The 14,077-nt window shown below is 35.1% G+C and overlaps 1 protein-coding gene across 6 annotated transcripts in view; it reads left to right on the forward strand.

The window, feature by feature from the left end:
- The window catches only part of TBC1D5 (TBC1 domain family member 5), a 338,077-nt gene that overhangs the window by 132,994 nt on the left and 191,006 nt on the right, over positions 1–14,077 (forward strand). For all 6 annotated transcript variants that reach the window (XM_076331221.1, XM_076331219.1, XM_076331224.1 and 3 more), the window contains one exon: positions 496–631. In XM_076331221.1, the coding sequence (XP_076187336.1) occupies positions 532–631 (100 nt within the window). In that variant the 5' untranslated portion in view covers positions 496–531. The remainder of the gene's footprint in view (positions 1–495; positions 632–14,077) is intronic.

A 14,077-nucleotide genomic window follows, 5' to 3' on the forward strand; every position in this document is an offset into this window, starting at 1 on the left:
TTTGCATCCCTCTCTCTGTTATCTTATACTTGACCTATGATTTCTGAAAAAGAAGTGGTTAAAAGGAAGTTTTTCTAGGATAAGAGGTCCTGAGTCCAGAAGAGTGATGATGATGGGTCTCGCCTCAGCTTTGCTCTATAATCTTCATCATCCCCAAGGACTAGCATCAGTTCTTCCTAGAATCGGACTAAAAGATGAGTTGGGGAAGCTATAAAAAGGAAGGAAAGAGGCTCCTGCCCCACTTTACAGTCTGTCGAAAACATGCTTGGACTTTTACTGGCAGTGTGATAGTTGGAGGTACTATAACAATTCTTTTGGACTCCAAATAATAAAACATTTGAATGGAAACACTATTGTTCTGTTATTAGACTTCTAATGGTGATGTTACGCCTGGAAAATAAGGAAAGGTTTTAAGCATTTTTGCTATTGACTTGTGCGATTGAAAAATAGCTAAAGAAACACTGAAGTGTTTGTTTCTCTGTTTTTTCCCTCCAGATAAATACGCCTCAGTTGGAATTTACTATTGCCAATATGTATCATTCTGTGTCTGAAACCAGTCACCCTTTGCAAACAGAGGAACAAGAAATAGGCATTGATCCCTTGCAGAGTTATTTGAACAAGCCAGGGGAAGGTGAGTTTTGTATTTCTGTGCTTTTTTGACTTTATACCTAGAAACCTTATATGTGTGTCACGATAACTGTACTTGTCATAATTTGTTTAATTCTCGCAATGAAGCTGAACAGGGCAACTTAAAGAACATTTCACAGAGTATGTGTAGAACACTCTGACACTAATGAAAACCACGAAAAGTCAACTTTCAATTACAGACAGAAACATTAGCCAAATGTTTAATGCGCTGTCGTCCTTTTTTAATCATAAACCAAACACTGACTTCAGCATAAGAATATTGAAATGCAGCATGGCTTTTTGTTACATTCTCAAGCATGGGCTCTTACACTGCTTTGGTTTTAGGGATTTTTTCTGGTTGTTTTTTTTTTAATTCTGCAGTAAAGTTCAGTGTGTTATTTTGGATGAGATTATGAAAATAAAAAGGCTGATTTTCCTTTTTTTTTGTTTGACTCAGCACCTATATTCTTATTTGAAAAAAAAACTGGAAGTTGAGATAGAATGAACAGGCTCTAAAGGTAGAAATTACTGTGTAACCTAAGGTAAATTAATTAAATGCAGTATTTGGAAGACTCTAATGAACAGTGAGAACAAACTGCTTGCATAATGCAATGCATGTCTGTGTTGCTTGTCTTTTCTACTTATTTGCTAGTAGTGACAGTATAGTTGGTTTGAAGAAAGTGATAAGCTTAATGAGAAAGCTCGTCCTTGTCATGAAAACATTCCTCAAGTACTCAGTTATACACAGTGGCACCTTAACTACCTGTAATTTTCCAGTCATTGAACACATAGAATCATAGAATCATTTAGGTTGGAAACGACCCTTAAGATCATTGAGTCCAACCATAAACCTAACACTGCCAAGTCCACCACTAAACCACGTCCATAAGTGCCACGTCCACACATCTTTTAAACACCTCCAGGGGTGGTGACTGAACCGCTTCCCTGGGCAGCCTGTTCCAATGCTTGACAACCCTTTCGGTGAAGAAATTTTTCCTAATAAAAAATTTATTTTAAATTACAGAGTTGAAACAACTTCGTCTCATTTCCTAAGTCCCTCACCCAGATCAACTACTCTGTGTGGGTGTATCTGTCTGTAAATCTTCTTTTTACTAGTGCTTATTAAAAAAGCTAGTCAAGTTTTGCTTAGTCAGGTTTATTACTTCAGTTTATAAGAAGCTGATGTTTTGCTTTAAAATATATTGGTAAAACTTCATTGTCCCTTTGAGCTAATTTTTTTTCATTTTTTCTTCATTGGTTTATAAAGCTTTTTCAATGTTAGAAAATGAGAATGAACATCTAGGGGGAAGTATTTTAAAACCTGACGATTAAATGAAATAGCTTTTCTAGGTCAGTGTTCCTCCTCTATTATATTTGACATCTTAACGATATGGAGCCATTTTAGTTTGATAAACTAAATGCATTTTTTTACATATTTTTAGAAACTTGAAAATAATCTTTTGCGATAACCTAAAATAATAGCCATTTTCCAGAGGAAATATAGCTTGCTTCTAGTCTTCCTCAATCAAGAAAAAGATAAGCATTTTCTTCTGATTTTTTTCCTTTAAAAAATACTGGTAATTCTCTCAACCCTGTTTCAAGAAAAACCAAGATTTTTATCCTGTTAAAAAAACACTGTAAATTAATTTTACCCTTTATTGTGCCCAGAAGCGATTAGTTACCTTGACTGAAAAGGTTTCTCATTTTTATCCCAACCTTAACATTTCTATGACATACAAAGTTATTAGTATTGAATTGATGTTTAAAAGTGCCATTAATTCATTTACCCCAAATGTTCATTAACAATGTAAATGTATGCTGATGTTCTATGAGACAAGGAAGTGACTAATGACTCTTCACACTAACAACACTTAAAATGAATAGAAACTTTAGATAGCTAATCTTGAAGTAATCAAGACCCTCATTCAGCTTGGCATCTCTGTATGCTCTAAAACAGCTGTCAACTGTTAAAAATATATACACAACACACACATACGCACATGCGAAGATAAAGATATGTAAATACATGGTTCCCCAAGTCATAAAGGTTACCAACTATGGTACATTTTTTATGTTCTATCTATGTAAATATTTTATATAAAGCATCCATTTCATCTTCATAGGTTTTTTTACTGTGAAACACATACTGCATTTTAATTGGAAACTTTATCTATACAAAGTAAGTCTTTGAAGTTTTAATATTTCATTTTAGAAACAGCATATGCTTAGATGGTGTTAGGTTTCTGGGCATCAAAGTATACAGTTGTTCCCATCCATGTAGTCTGTCCGTCATTGTCTTCACAGAAGTATTTCAAGACAAGGTTTTTCAACTCGGCCCCAAGTTTCAGGCATGATACAGAATCACTTGGTGAAAAGCTGTATCTTCAAGTCCTTTGTATCATGTCTCATAGGAATTTGCAAGAGAGGTGGTCCATCAGTCGGAGATGTTCTATGCAATATTGTGGAATATCAGGACATCTGAATTGTTTTTTGAAGCTCTGCTGAATGCTTAAAGTATTACCTTGAAGGCAGAGTGATAGAAGTCTTCACTGAGATGAGGTGATAAAAATAAAGCACGTCACTGATAAGGATGCTGAAAATAAATATTTAATCATAGAGCTAGTCAGATTTGTTAATCTACATGAAGTATTGTATTTTTAGTATGTGCAACTGATACCAAAACTTGATAGAGAACCAGGAGATGTCATGTCCAGCTGGAGTTTTGAAATTCTCCCACAAGGCATTTTCATAAAATGAAAGAAATTTCAGAAATACATGGATTGCTGTTAAGTATAGCTGGTTGGAAAACTGCATGCATAGACTACTTTTTGTTCATTTGCTGTCAGCTTGGAAGAATATATTGGATGGGATTCCAGTAATACATTGATTGAGTCTAGTAGTACTCAGTGCTTTTATTAAAATCTTAGTGAAGGTACAAAGAGAAAACACGGTTTATTTGGGACAGGGCTGTTAGCACAATGGAGGGCAGACATACAATTCAGAGTATTCTTGAGATTTTGGAGAAGTGGCCTGAGAAGAATAAGACATGGTTCACTAGGAACAGCTGCGAGGTTTAATGTTGCAAATGCTAGGCAGGAGACAATTATCTAGCTGAACAAATAAAAGTAGAGCATAACAGATGAGGTAAGTGTCACTTGGAGAAAGATCTGGGCGTTCATAGCACTCCAAATTTTGTGTAACTGAGGAACTTTGAATATTGAGTTATGATGAGTCATAAGAATGTGCTTGTCTGCAAGTTTACAAAATTCAGGATAGGCTGTTAACTAATTGACAGTCAAGATCTTTTTTCTATCCCTTTAAAATATTCCAAAAAAACAGATAAGAGTATTTCAGTCTTTTTCTGATGGTTGATTTGGCTTATGTTATTTTCCTTGTGTCTGATTTTTTTTCAAGATAGAAAAATGTGCATTGCGTATATGCACTCATGTGCTTTTTTAAATAGCATTTTTAATAGTTGGTAAGAAATTTGTGGTAGGGATTCTCACTTTTGCAATCTGATACTTCAAATGGAAGATTTTAGTTCTTTTAAGAAATTTTAATTTTGGGTTATATCTTTTGAATCTGGTTGTATTTTAATTTACATGCATATATGTATATGTGCATTGTTATTTTTTCTTTTGAGTACAGTAAGTTGATGGTATCTTGCTAGATTTTCTGTTCTAAAAATCTTCATGATATTGTTCATTTTCTTCTAACAATATTTTTGAATGATTCCCTCTGAAATAGGGATCTTTTTCAGAGAAACTGATGAACCTTAGCTTTTTTTGTCTCCAGCAGAGACTTTATAAACCCTGAATATATGAAGAGAAATTTCAGAAGCTTTGCTCTTCTGCCTTCTCACTGTGTATTACATCTGACAAACTATTTTGTTCATTTCCGAATGCTTGAGGTTTATATTACATTGAAACAGGATAACTAGGTTAACTGTTTCTGAGCTGCTATAAATTTTTACTCTAAGTTATAGCGTTCACGACATTCTGACACAAGTTTTAAAGAGCATAGTAGGTAGTATTCCCATTTCATTGATGTAATGAGAAAGTTGATCCTCTAAGGACAGTCTGGAACAATGCGTTTAATACTCTTCAATTTAATTTTCTCAGTATCACAATTAATACAATTAAGGTCACTTGAAATGAAACTATTAACAAATTGGGTAATTTACTTTAACAATGTCAGTGTGTTCTCACAATTACATTTGCTTTAATTAGTGTACAAGCTATTATTTAATAGCATACTTCACATAGAAAAATGTAATGTGTTCTTTGTTCTTAATAGAAGAAAAGGGGAAACCTTTAATGGGTCTGAGTGTTTTGGATTTGGAGTTTGGGGGGGTATATTTCATATCTAGAGGCTATAGTTGGTGGTGAGGACAGAGAAGTCTGATGTAGCTGGAAGGACAAAGGTAACTACTGGAGTGTGTGACTGAAATGAATCCAGTTGAGATAGATCGGTTGCCCACCTCATACTTACCATTGCATCCCTCCTGATTCTCAAGGCTGCCATGAAAAAATACGAGAGATGGTAAGAGAACATTCATATTTCCATTTTGACCCTATTCTGTGTGTTTCCATTGCTCGTCTTTGGAGAATTTTGCCATTCTGGTATTAACCTCATAACCCTCATCACTAGAAAGTATTACCATGTAGAACTATACCTTACATGTAGTTTGAGATACCTGGTTTATATCAGTGTTATACAGAAAACATGTAGAAAACAGAGGGGAATGAATTAATAAAGTAAATACCATCTTCTCTGGACCTAACAGGACCCATGTGCTATCAAATAATTTCCCCAAATCTTAAGTGTAATTCACATGGGACTATTTTGGCCTTGGGTACATCCTTTCACATTCATTCCAGGGTTAAGTGAATTTTTGCTGTCAGAAAATTGTATTATCTCCTAATCGGTCAGTAACTATTCAGTGTTTTGAGTTGGGGTTTTTTGCCCTTACAACCCCCTTCAGTGAGGAAGACAATGCTAATGCAGATTGCCCTGTATGACATTTATCTGTCTCTGTTTTTAGACATCATTTCCGTGATTACATTTAAAAGAAACAACCATAGTGGTCTAGACTTGTCTCTGGGAGAAGTACATTCCTAGGTAAAAGCAATTGAGAATGCAAATGCAGTGAGTTCTTGAAGCCTTATTGCTTTCATATGAAATATTTTTCGGTAGTGTATTGTATGACGTCATGTGTGTCATGTAATGTGTGTTCTTTCATCTTCTCTCCAGGGAGGAACATGTACAGGAAGTATAGCATTGTGTTTTTAAGAGTGCTTTTAAATATGCATGCTACTTTGTGTTTTCATTAAAAAGACAAGATTGAAACAGAGAACCTCTTTGCATTATACTGGGAGCAGGAGATGCTGAGGGTTGTGATCGTTCGTAACGCCTTTGGGATTTCATGCGATGGTTTGCACCAGGCCCTGAGAATGCCGTGTCCTTCACTGGCGAGTTTCACCCTTCAGGCAGAAAGCTTCAGTGTGCCCCACCAGCACATTTGTTGCTAGTGGTCCTCGTTCAAAACCCTTGTGCTTCTCCTCCTGGGCTTGGCTTTTCCATTAAAGGCACAGGTATGCTAGAGGAGAAGGAGCTGTCTTCAGTCTGGTTCTCTTCGTATTGGATGAATAAAAGCAAGAATGGCTTTTACATCTTCAAACACCATATCCTAACATAACAAGCATTTTAATATTCATTTATTAATAACAACTACGGTTTAGCTTGCTTTTAATTGAGCAGCAACAGGGTTGTAGTGACAAAGGCTATTGAGCTAACTCAGCCTGTCACTAGCTCCTTCCCTACAACTCTTCATTCTCTTCTCTTTTCTGTGTTAGAAATACGTTGTTATTAAGAGATCAGTTAACAGAGAAGCTATGCACGTTTAAAAATACATATATTTATTATAAAGTTAGTTGAAAATAGCCAGCACGCAGTACATTTTTTCCTTTAAAGACTGTATGTGTACAGGTGTTGACATGCCCTTAGAAATTTGCCAGTTGTGGGCCCTTTGGTTTCAGTGCCTTGCAGCAAATTCGTATTTAGAAACTGCAGGAGTATTTTAAATGACTTCAGCTGTGGGAGTGAATGTGAGTAGCTGACACAGTCTTGTGGGTTACCAGCTTCCAGAGTTGGATTTTCCTCTCTAGAATTGGTAGCTCCAGTTTTTTTGGTGGCTTCATGTGAGTTGCACATTACATTAATTCCAGTTTGGAGGTTATATTGTGGCATGGGTAACTGGCACAAACATCATGTAGGGAAATTGCCTTCGGTGGTTGATAAGGCAGATATTAGAGAAGACCTTTTGGACAGCAATGTCTGTTGATCTAAAAGAAATCTAAAATGTTAATTTTGAAAGTTCTACTCTAAATCCGTGTATGAAAAGAAAACCATTCTCACTAGTGACATTGGCACACTACCTTGGTTCAGTCATCTCAGCTGGGAGTTTCCCATTCTTTCCAGAAACAGCCCTTCCCGAATACTGGAATAAATCACTTGTCAGCCTCGTGTCATTCTTCTAACAACTCCTTGTGACCCTACTTTGGGAAGAGCTGATGTCAGCGTTTCTTTTTCTTTTCCTAGCTTTTCCCAAATCCAGGTTAAAGCTCAACTAGTTGGCTCTCATCTCACTTCCTAGATACCTGTAGTATAATGCATGTGGTATAAAAGGAAATTATGCAAGTTGAATGTAAAAGAAAGATTTACTATTTTTGTTTTTACTAAATTTTACATGTTTAGAAGAGCTTAAAAAACCAAGCAGAAATTTCCATTTTAACTATAGTAACCTACTGAATAACAAAATTAAAACAGAATAATCTTTTTTAATACGACCTCTGTAAATGTAATTAAGAGTATGTTAAAACTAGCTCATTATTAGAAGTTATACAGAAGCTAACAATGAGAATGGAATCATTCTTTGAATATTTTTCTCAGACTTGATACAAAAATATAATATGAAGGTTACTACCTGTAGACACCTCACATATTAAGTGTTTCCAGGCAATGATCAAATTATGTTAAATGGCTATATCTCCTCCATATGGAAAAGGCAGATTCTGTTAATTTAAAAAAGTTGAACTGTACAAGTTTGATTGTACTTCTGTGTGTATATAATAAAAGACTAGTAAATCAGAATTCTAGCTGAGGCCAGCATGATTGGTACAGGATAATAATTAAATGTTTGAGTTCACTTCTGTCCGGATGTACAGAAGATTGTAATTTACAAAGCAGTCTGTGAATTGTGTGCAGCTAGCTGATGTTACAGACCTCTGTATCTGAGATTAAATGTATGTTAAAACATTTTGGAAGAGTTTAACTGCCACAGATTTGATTGTATTAGAAATTGATTGCTCTATATAACAAATATGTCAGCACAGACAGGATCTTTCCTGTCTTTCATATATGTGAACATTTATAAAGATCTGGAATTCCTTATTTTAAAAAGGGAAGGGTTCAACCTACTTTAACTTAAATGCCAAGTGATACTGCAAAGCTTCAATTTTGGGCTTCTGATTGACTGATAAGCCCTATTCTTTAGCCTCCTTGGGTACCCTTGTCCTTGTCCTCTTTGGATGTGCAAAACTAAGAGGTGTGGAAGGGAACGAAATAAAGTACCATCATACTTATTTTAAGTGGTAAGAAATTACCTGGTAAGATCTGTATTATTTATTGACAATCTGGCCTTTTAACAAAGAAAAATAGGCCTATGCTTAGGTTGCCACTGCTACAACCGAAACAGCTGATACTTTAATGAACAACATACTGAGGGCCATCCAGGACATAAGGCAAATTAAGCAGGTTACAAACTGCGTATCTTCTGTTTAGGTATAGGAGATCTCCCCAGCTCTGACAATTAGCTCCACTGATCAGGCAAGCAGACAGACAGAAACAGAAGGAGGCCATTTGTATCAATTTGAGGAACAGAACTACTAATGAAGTAAAATATCCATACCAGGTAGTTTCACCTCCGCTTTGGAACAGATATTTCTAACTGCTGGTTTCAGCTTCGCAATAGCGAATAAATAAATAAATATGCGCTGCTTAAAAAAAGCTTATTTTCTGTTGTTTACAAATCGAGAGCAAAGGAATAATAATACTTCTAACCTAGAGGGTTTTTTAAAAAGGAGAAAACATTTTCTGGACATACAAGCAAATATGAATCTTGGTAACCTGACAGCTTTGTTTAAACGTTGAATTTGAGTTTCCTTTCATGAAAATCTTTTCAAAGTACAGCAATTCAGCTGTGAAAACCTGAATACATTAATGATGACAAAGAACCTCTGGAATGAGCCAACATTTGTTTTTGTTCTTTTACAACGTTTCCTGATGAATTGCACATACAAAAGTGTTGCAGGTTATTTTAATTTTCTTTTCTTACTTTGATAATAAATGTCTCCACTGTTTACCTTTTTGGTTAAGGTACCTTATTATTACTAATCAGCTTTAATTATTTATAGCAAAATGACTGCGAAAGATGTTTCTTTGATGTTGAAAAAGTCAGGAACCTGATCCTGATCCTATTAAAATTAATGGCTAGGTTCCAATTGACTGTAAAGGTAACAAGCCTGAGTGCCCTTATTGTCTAAGGGAAGCAGTAATTTAACCCAAGGTACTGGATTGTGGTTAGTTACTTGGACTTCCTCAATTTTGGGAGTGTTCAGATTTCAAGCACTTGGTGTCAAGATCTGGCCACGCCGAGGCAGAGTGCATATGACTGACTTTTAAAAGTCCTGGTCTTCATTTTGCTCATAAGGCACACAATCATTGAAAAAAGGCTAAATATACAGGATAATGGGAGAGCACCTTTATCTCTAAACAAAATTGAGTGCTAAAATGGGGGGAGTGGGAGAAATGTGCATAGCCTTTCTGCTTTTGTCTGTCTTTCTCCATAGTCAACAAAACAGCAAACTAACCCAAGTCTAAACAATACTGGATAAGGAACACCATGTTTCAAATGCATGTATGTGAGCTTATGTTTAAACCTTCTTTTGTATAAGTGAACTATTGCTGGATTTTGTTTCTAGATATATTAAGCTTGAGATTTATATGGATATACATATACACACACACACTCTCTATGACAAGATTGAACACTTCTGTCAGATCTGGAATATCTTTTAGTTATTCATTAGTATCCCTGTTCAGCTTTTTCATCATGTCAGATGTTTAGATCACTGCATCAGTAATCACGTGACTATAATGTTTCAACTGCAGTACAAATGACACCAAAGGATATAGCAAATTAGATTTATTTTCACTGTTTGTGACAATCACACAAGCTTATGACGCATTTTGTGCTCCATGGCTTGATCTGTTTAAAAAGGGAAGCGGGACTTGGGACGTTTGTTTCGCATCTGTGTGCTTACCTCATCCTGTTAGAAGGTGTCATATACCAAAGAAGCTACGAAACTAATTCTCGTAACTGCCATAGGAAGAATAACTAGACTATATGTTCTCATGCAAAAAGAAATTTGAAGCAGGTGAAATGGTATGCCTAGTTCATACAAGAAGCCTGTAGCAGGGCCAGGAACTGAACCCAGATCGTTCAAGGTCCGGGACGTTGCCTCGGTGACAATGCCGTCCTTCAGCTCTTGCTTTCTTTCAGCCAGTTTTTGTGAGGCAGGTAGCTATTTCACTAAATAAGGAGTAACTTTGGTACATGTCAGAACACACACACAACCTTTTCATGTTTTATATACAAACTTAAATAAACACTTGTCAGCTTAGAAATTTCAACTAAAAGTATTTTTAGTAATGGAAATGAAGAATATTTTAGAAGGCACAGATCATTGTCACCTTTTCAGCATTGTGAGTAATCAAATAAAGTTAAAATGTTTTGAATATGTTAAACTATTCCCTAAACTTTGGTAAATGGTGGCTTAGTAAAGATATATATGAGTGTTACTATTAAAACATGATTTAGCCACAAGTTTAAGGAATGCTACTCCAGCTTAATGAAATAGTTATCAAAGTTGATTTGTCTGTGCTTGTTCATTTAACTATTTTGTATCTCAGCATTGACAGCTCCTGTCTTAAGAAGAGGGAAAATACTAAAACTTCTTAAGAGATTTTTTTAAAGTAAGCAGTACCTACTGCTTTTACTGTTTCCTTATGTTATTAGATACTGGGGGCATTAGCTGGCTTGACATATTGCTTGATATACCTTGCGAATCAGTGACTACAGTGGTACCTTCATGTTTACCCTGCAGCTACTGTTGAGGTAAATGGAATACCTGTCTCTTTGATATTTCATGGAAAGTAGGTGGGAAGGTTAAAAATCAAATTTAATGTAAGTAAACTATAATGGCCACTTAAAAAAAAAAAAACCAAACCAAAAAAAACCCCTGCTCTAATTTTCTTCTGTTAAATACCTTAATCCTGTACAAACAGCTGGCAGTTAAATGCTTCTGCTTGGATACTAGAGTGATAAACAATAATACATAAACTCTGGGATAGGAAGACTGCACTCAAATTTTTTAACAAATCCCATTCAGTTTAGTGCAACTGGGACCATGTAACCAAAATATTAGCAAGTAGCCTGTATGATAAATTTCCCCACTAAAATTTTGATAGCCCGTTACAAATTATTATTCTTGATCTTCTTAGAAGTTAAAAGGCACAAACTTCATCCAGATAAAGCTTTTATGGTGGTGATAATTCTTTTCTTCTGAGAAATTGGATTTGTAATGGAATCAATGATTTAACCTTAGGAAAAATGAACTGTATAGTGATCAGTACTAAGTGCAATTGAAGGGATAGAGTTCTCATGTAATACATGTGAAAATATGTTTTCAATGATGTGAAAATGTTTGAGTTTCATTATAGTGGGGTACATTTTCTATATGTTAGTTGTAATATCTGGAGATACCATTGTTGGTTTTGTTTACCTTTCATTTGAAATATTTAAAGGGTGGAGCAACGGAACATAAATACATCCATTAGTGGGCATTTCTACTTTGCACTCAGATGAATTCTCATCAAATTTGATTTGCCGACTGGTGGTCAGAACAGATGTTATCTCAATGGAAGAGAGAAGCATGGTGAGCCACAGGGCCACCTCCAAACTTCTGTGACCAAATATTGGTTCATTCTCTATTGAAGTATGAAAGCAAATACTCCTTTGCAAAAGTGTACAAAGCTCCATTCTGAATTATCACAGCTAGGTGGCCACAACATTATCGGCTACACTAAGAATGAGATTTTATTGCCAGAAAAAGTGTAGCATTAATTGTTGCTATTCTTAAAAAACAAAACAAAACAAAACAAAAAAAAACCCCAAACCCTGGCAGATGAGTTTGTTTTGCTTATTTGAATTTGAAAAAAAGAAAGGATGTAAATTAGAGCTTATACTGTGGAAGACTCTAGCTCTGTTTTGGGGTTCTTGTGACTATAACCAGTGAAAACTTCTGTTTTAAAAGTTCTGGAATTAAAATAGACATTTTTCTGCAGGATTATATTTAATATATTTTATAAATTTATATTTATGATGAACACATGACAGTTTTAGTTGTGGCATTTACATGAACTAAAGTTACACCCTTATAACTGTGCTGTTAGAATAACTACTTGTTCAAGTGAAGATTATGATTTTTTTTTTAAGAAGCTGGGTTGTAACATACTTCTATCAGAAGCAAATTTCTGATTTGGAAAAATATCATGTAAACCCTGTATTAAATGTTCCTTAGCTTTTTTTAAAAAATAGCATATAAAGCCTGTATTAAATGGTCTGTGGCTCTTTCTCATATATTTAATTTTTGCAGGAAAAAAAGATTTTTTTGGTAAGAGCAGCTATAAATGAAAACCACAGGTTTAATTCTGGACATGAAAAAACTGCTGCAGATTTTTCGTCTTGGAATTAATATGATATTTATGATACTACAACTCCTCTAGATATTGCAAATTTAGGAAGATACTTGCAGGTTTTCTGTGATTTCAAAGACACTTACTCATATCTGTCAGCTTCAATTTGAGATTCCTATGGAAAAATGAGCCTGCATTTGGTATCTGGCATTTGCATTACTTGGCTAAAGACAGTTTTCTTTTTTTGCATATTACGCTGTTCCTTGCTAAAGCTGTAGCTCAGAGCAGCAACTCTGAAACTTTTGAACATACTTAAGTGGATTTTTTAATCCATACATAAAGATGAATTTAAATTGAACATTATATTAACTGCGACAATCTCTCAAATACAAAAGTCAAATACTTCTGATTTTTGTGAAGCTGAAATCAATTGTCAATTGATAGTTACTTTTGGTATAACAAAATGATAATTGCATTAAAACAATACTGAATCTTAAGATAGGAAGTGGTGATGTCTGAAAATCATGTAGTAATTTATGTGTACAGTGGTAATCTGTTAGCCTAGCATAAGGGGCCACTTCCACTATGGATCCTACAGCGTGGGTGCTTACTATAATGAAACCAAGTCTTTGCTGCAAGAGAATAAAATAACCAGTTACTTTATTGGTTTGATTCCTTCATGCTATAATCGCATTAGGAAAACAGGCATGATTACTGAGAAATTTTATTAATCAGATTTTTTAAAGGCAATTTAAACCTTTAAAGATTACTTGAGGTGTTGGAAGAGTGGCATGGGTCTTTGTGAAAGGAGCAGAATTGTGTAAGGACATGTTCAGCCGCCTGCCCGTGCCCCTTCTGGCTTGCCACCTAGATAGCCATTGATGGGTTCAATCCAAGCCACCACAGTGAAGTTTGTACACCTTGTAATTATTCCCCTGCTTAGGTCTGTTCTTTGACCATCAAGTGATTTTCTGTTTATAAATTGACACCATTTTGCATCAAAGGTGATGAGTTGGTTTTGGGACTTTTAACTGATTTTAGTAGGTCTCATTTACCAGTTGCTCCTCAGTCTGTATCTGGTTTCACTTTTGATGAAGTTAAGGCAAAGCACAATTTGAGGGCTTTGGATTTGGTCTGGTTTTTTTCCTTTTACAAACCATATGTCAGTGCTCCAAAGGCCTGTCTTGTGGCTGGTTAAAACAAAATAAAAACACCTATAAACGGTCCCACTCTGAGAAATATGTACTAATTTCAGGCAAAAATTCTTTTCATTTGGTGTTTACGAATTGCACTTTTAAAACTTTGCCTAGAGGTAGGGAGGAGTGTTTCAAAAATAAGATGTTCAAGTAAAATGACTACAAAAGCATGTAATCTTCCATTTTAGTGTATTTCTTCTTCTGAATAAGTTATGCTCTAATAAAAATTAAAGAGCAAGTTGCATTTCGAAGATCAGGTCATCGTAATTCATTGACATTAGGCCACATAACTGAATAATGTCTTACTTCAGTGAAATACATCAAATGAGATCAACAATTATGACTCATAAACATGCCTCGCAGGCATAAAACAGCAGGGAATTAGCATGTGAGGCTGATAAATATGCATGTAAATAAGCTCCCAAAGGAATAACATG

The sequence above is a fragment of the Aptenodytes patagonicus genome, chromosome 2, assembly GCF_965638725.1.
Source record: "Aptenodytes patagonicus chromosome 2, bAptPat1.pri.cur, whole genome shotgun sequence".
Classification (NCBI taxonomy): Eukaryota; Metazoa; Chordata; class Aves; order Sphenisciformes; family Spheniscidae; genus Aptenodytes; species Aptenodytes patagonicus.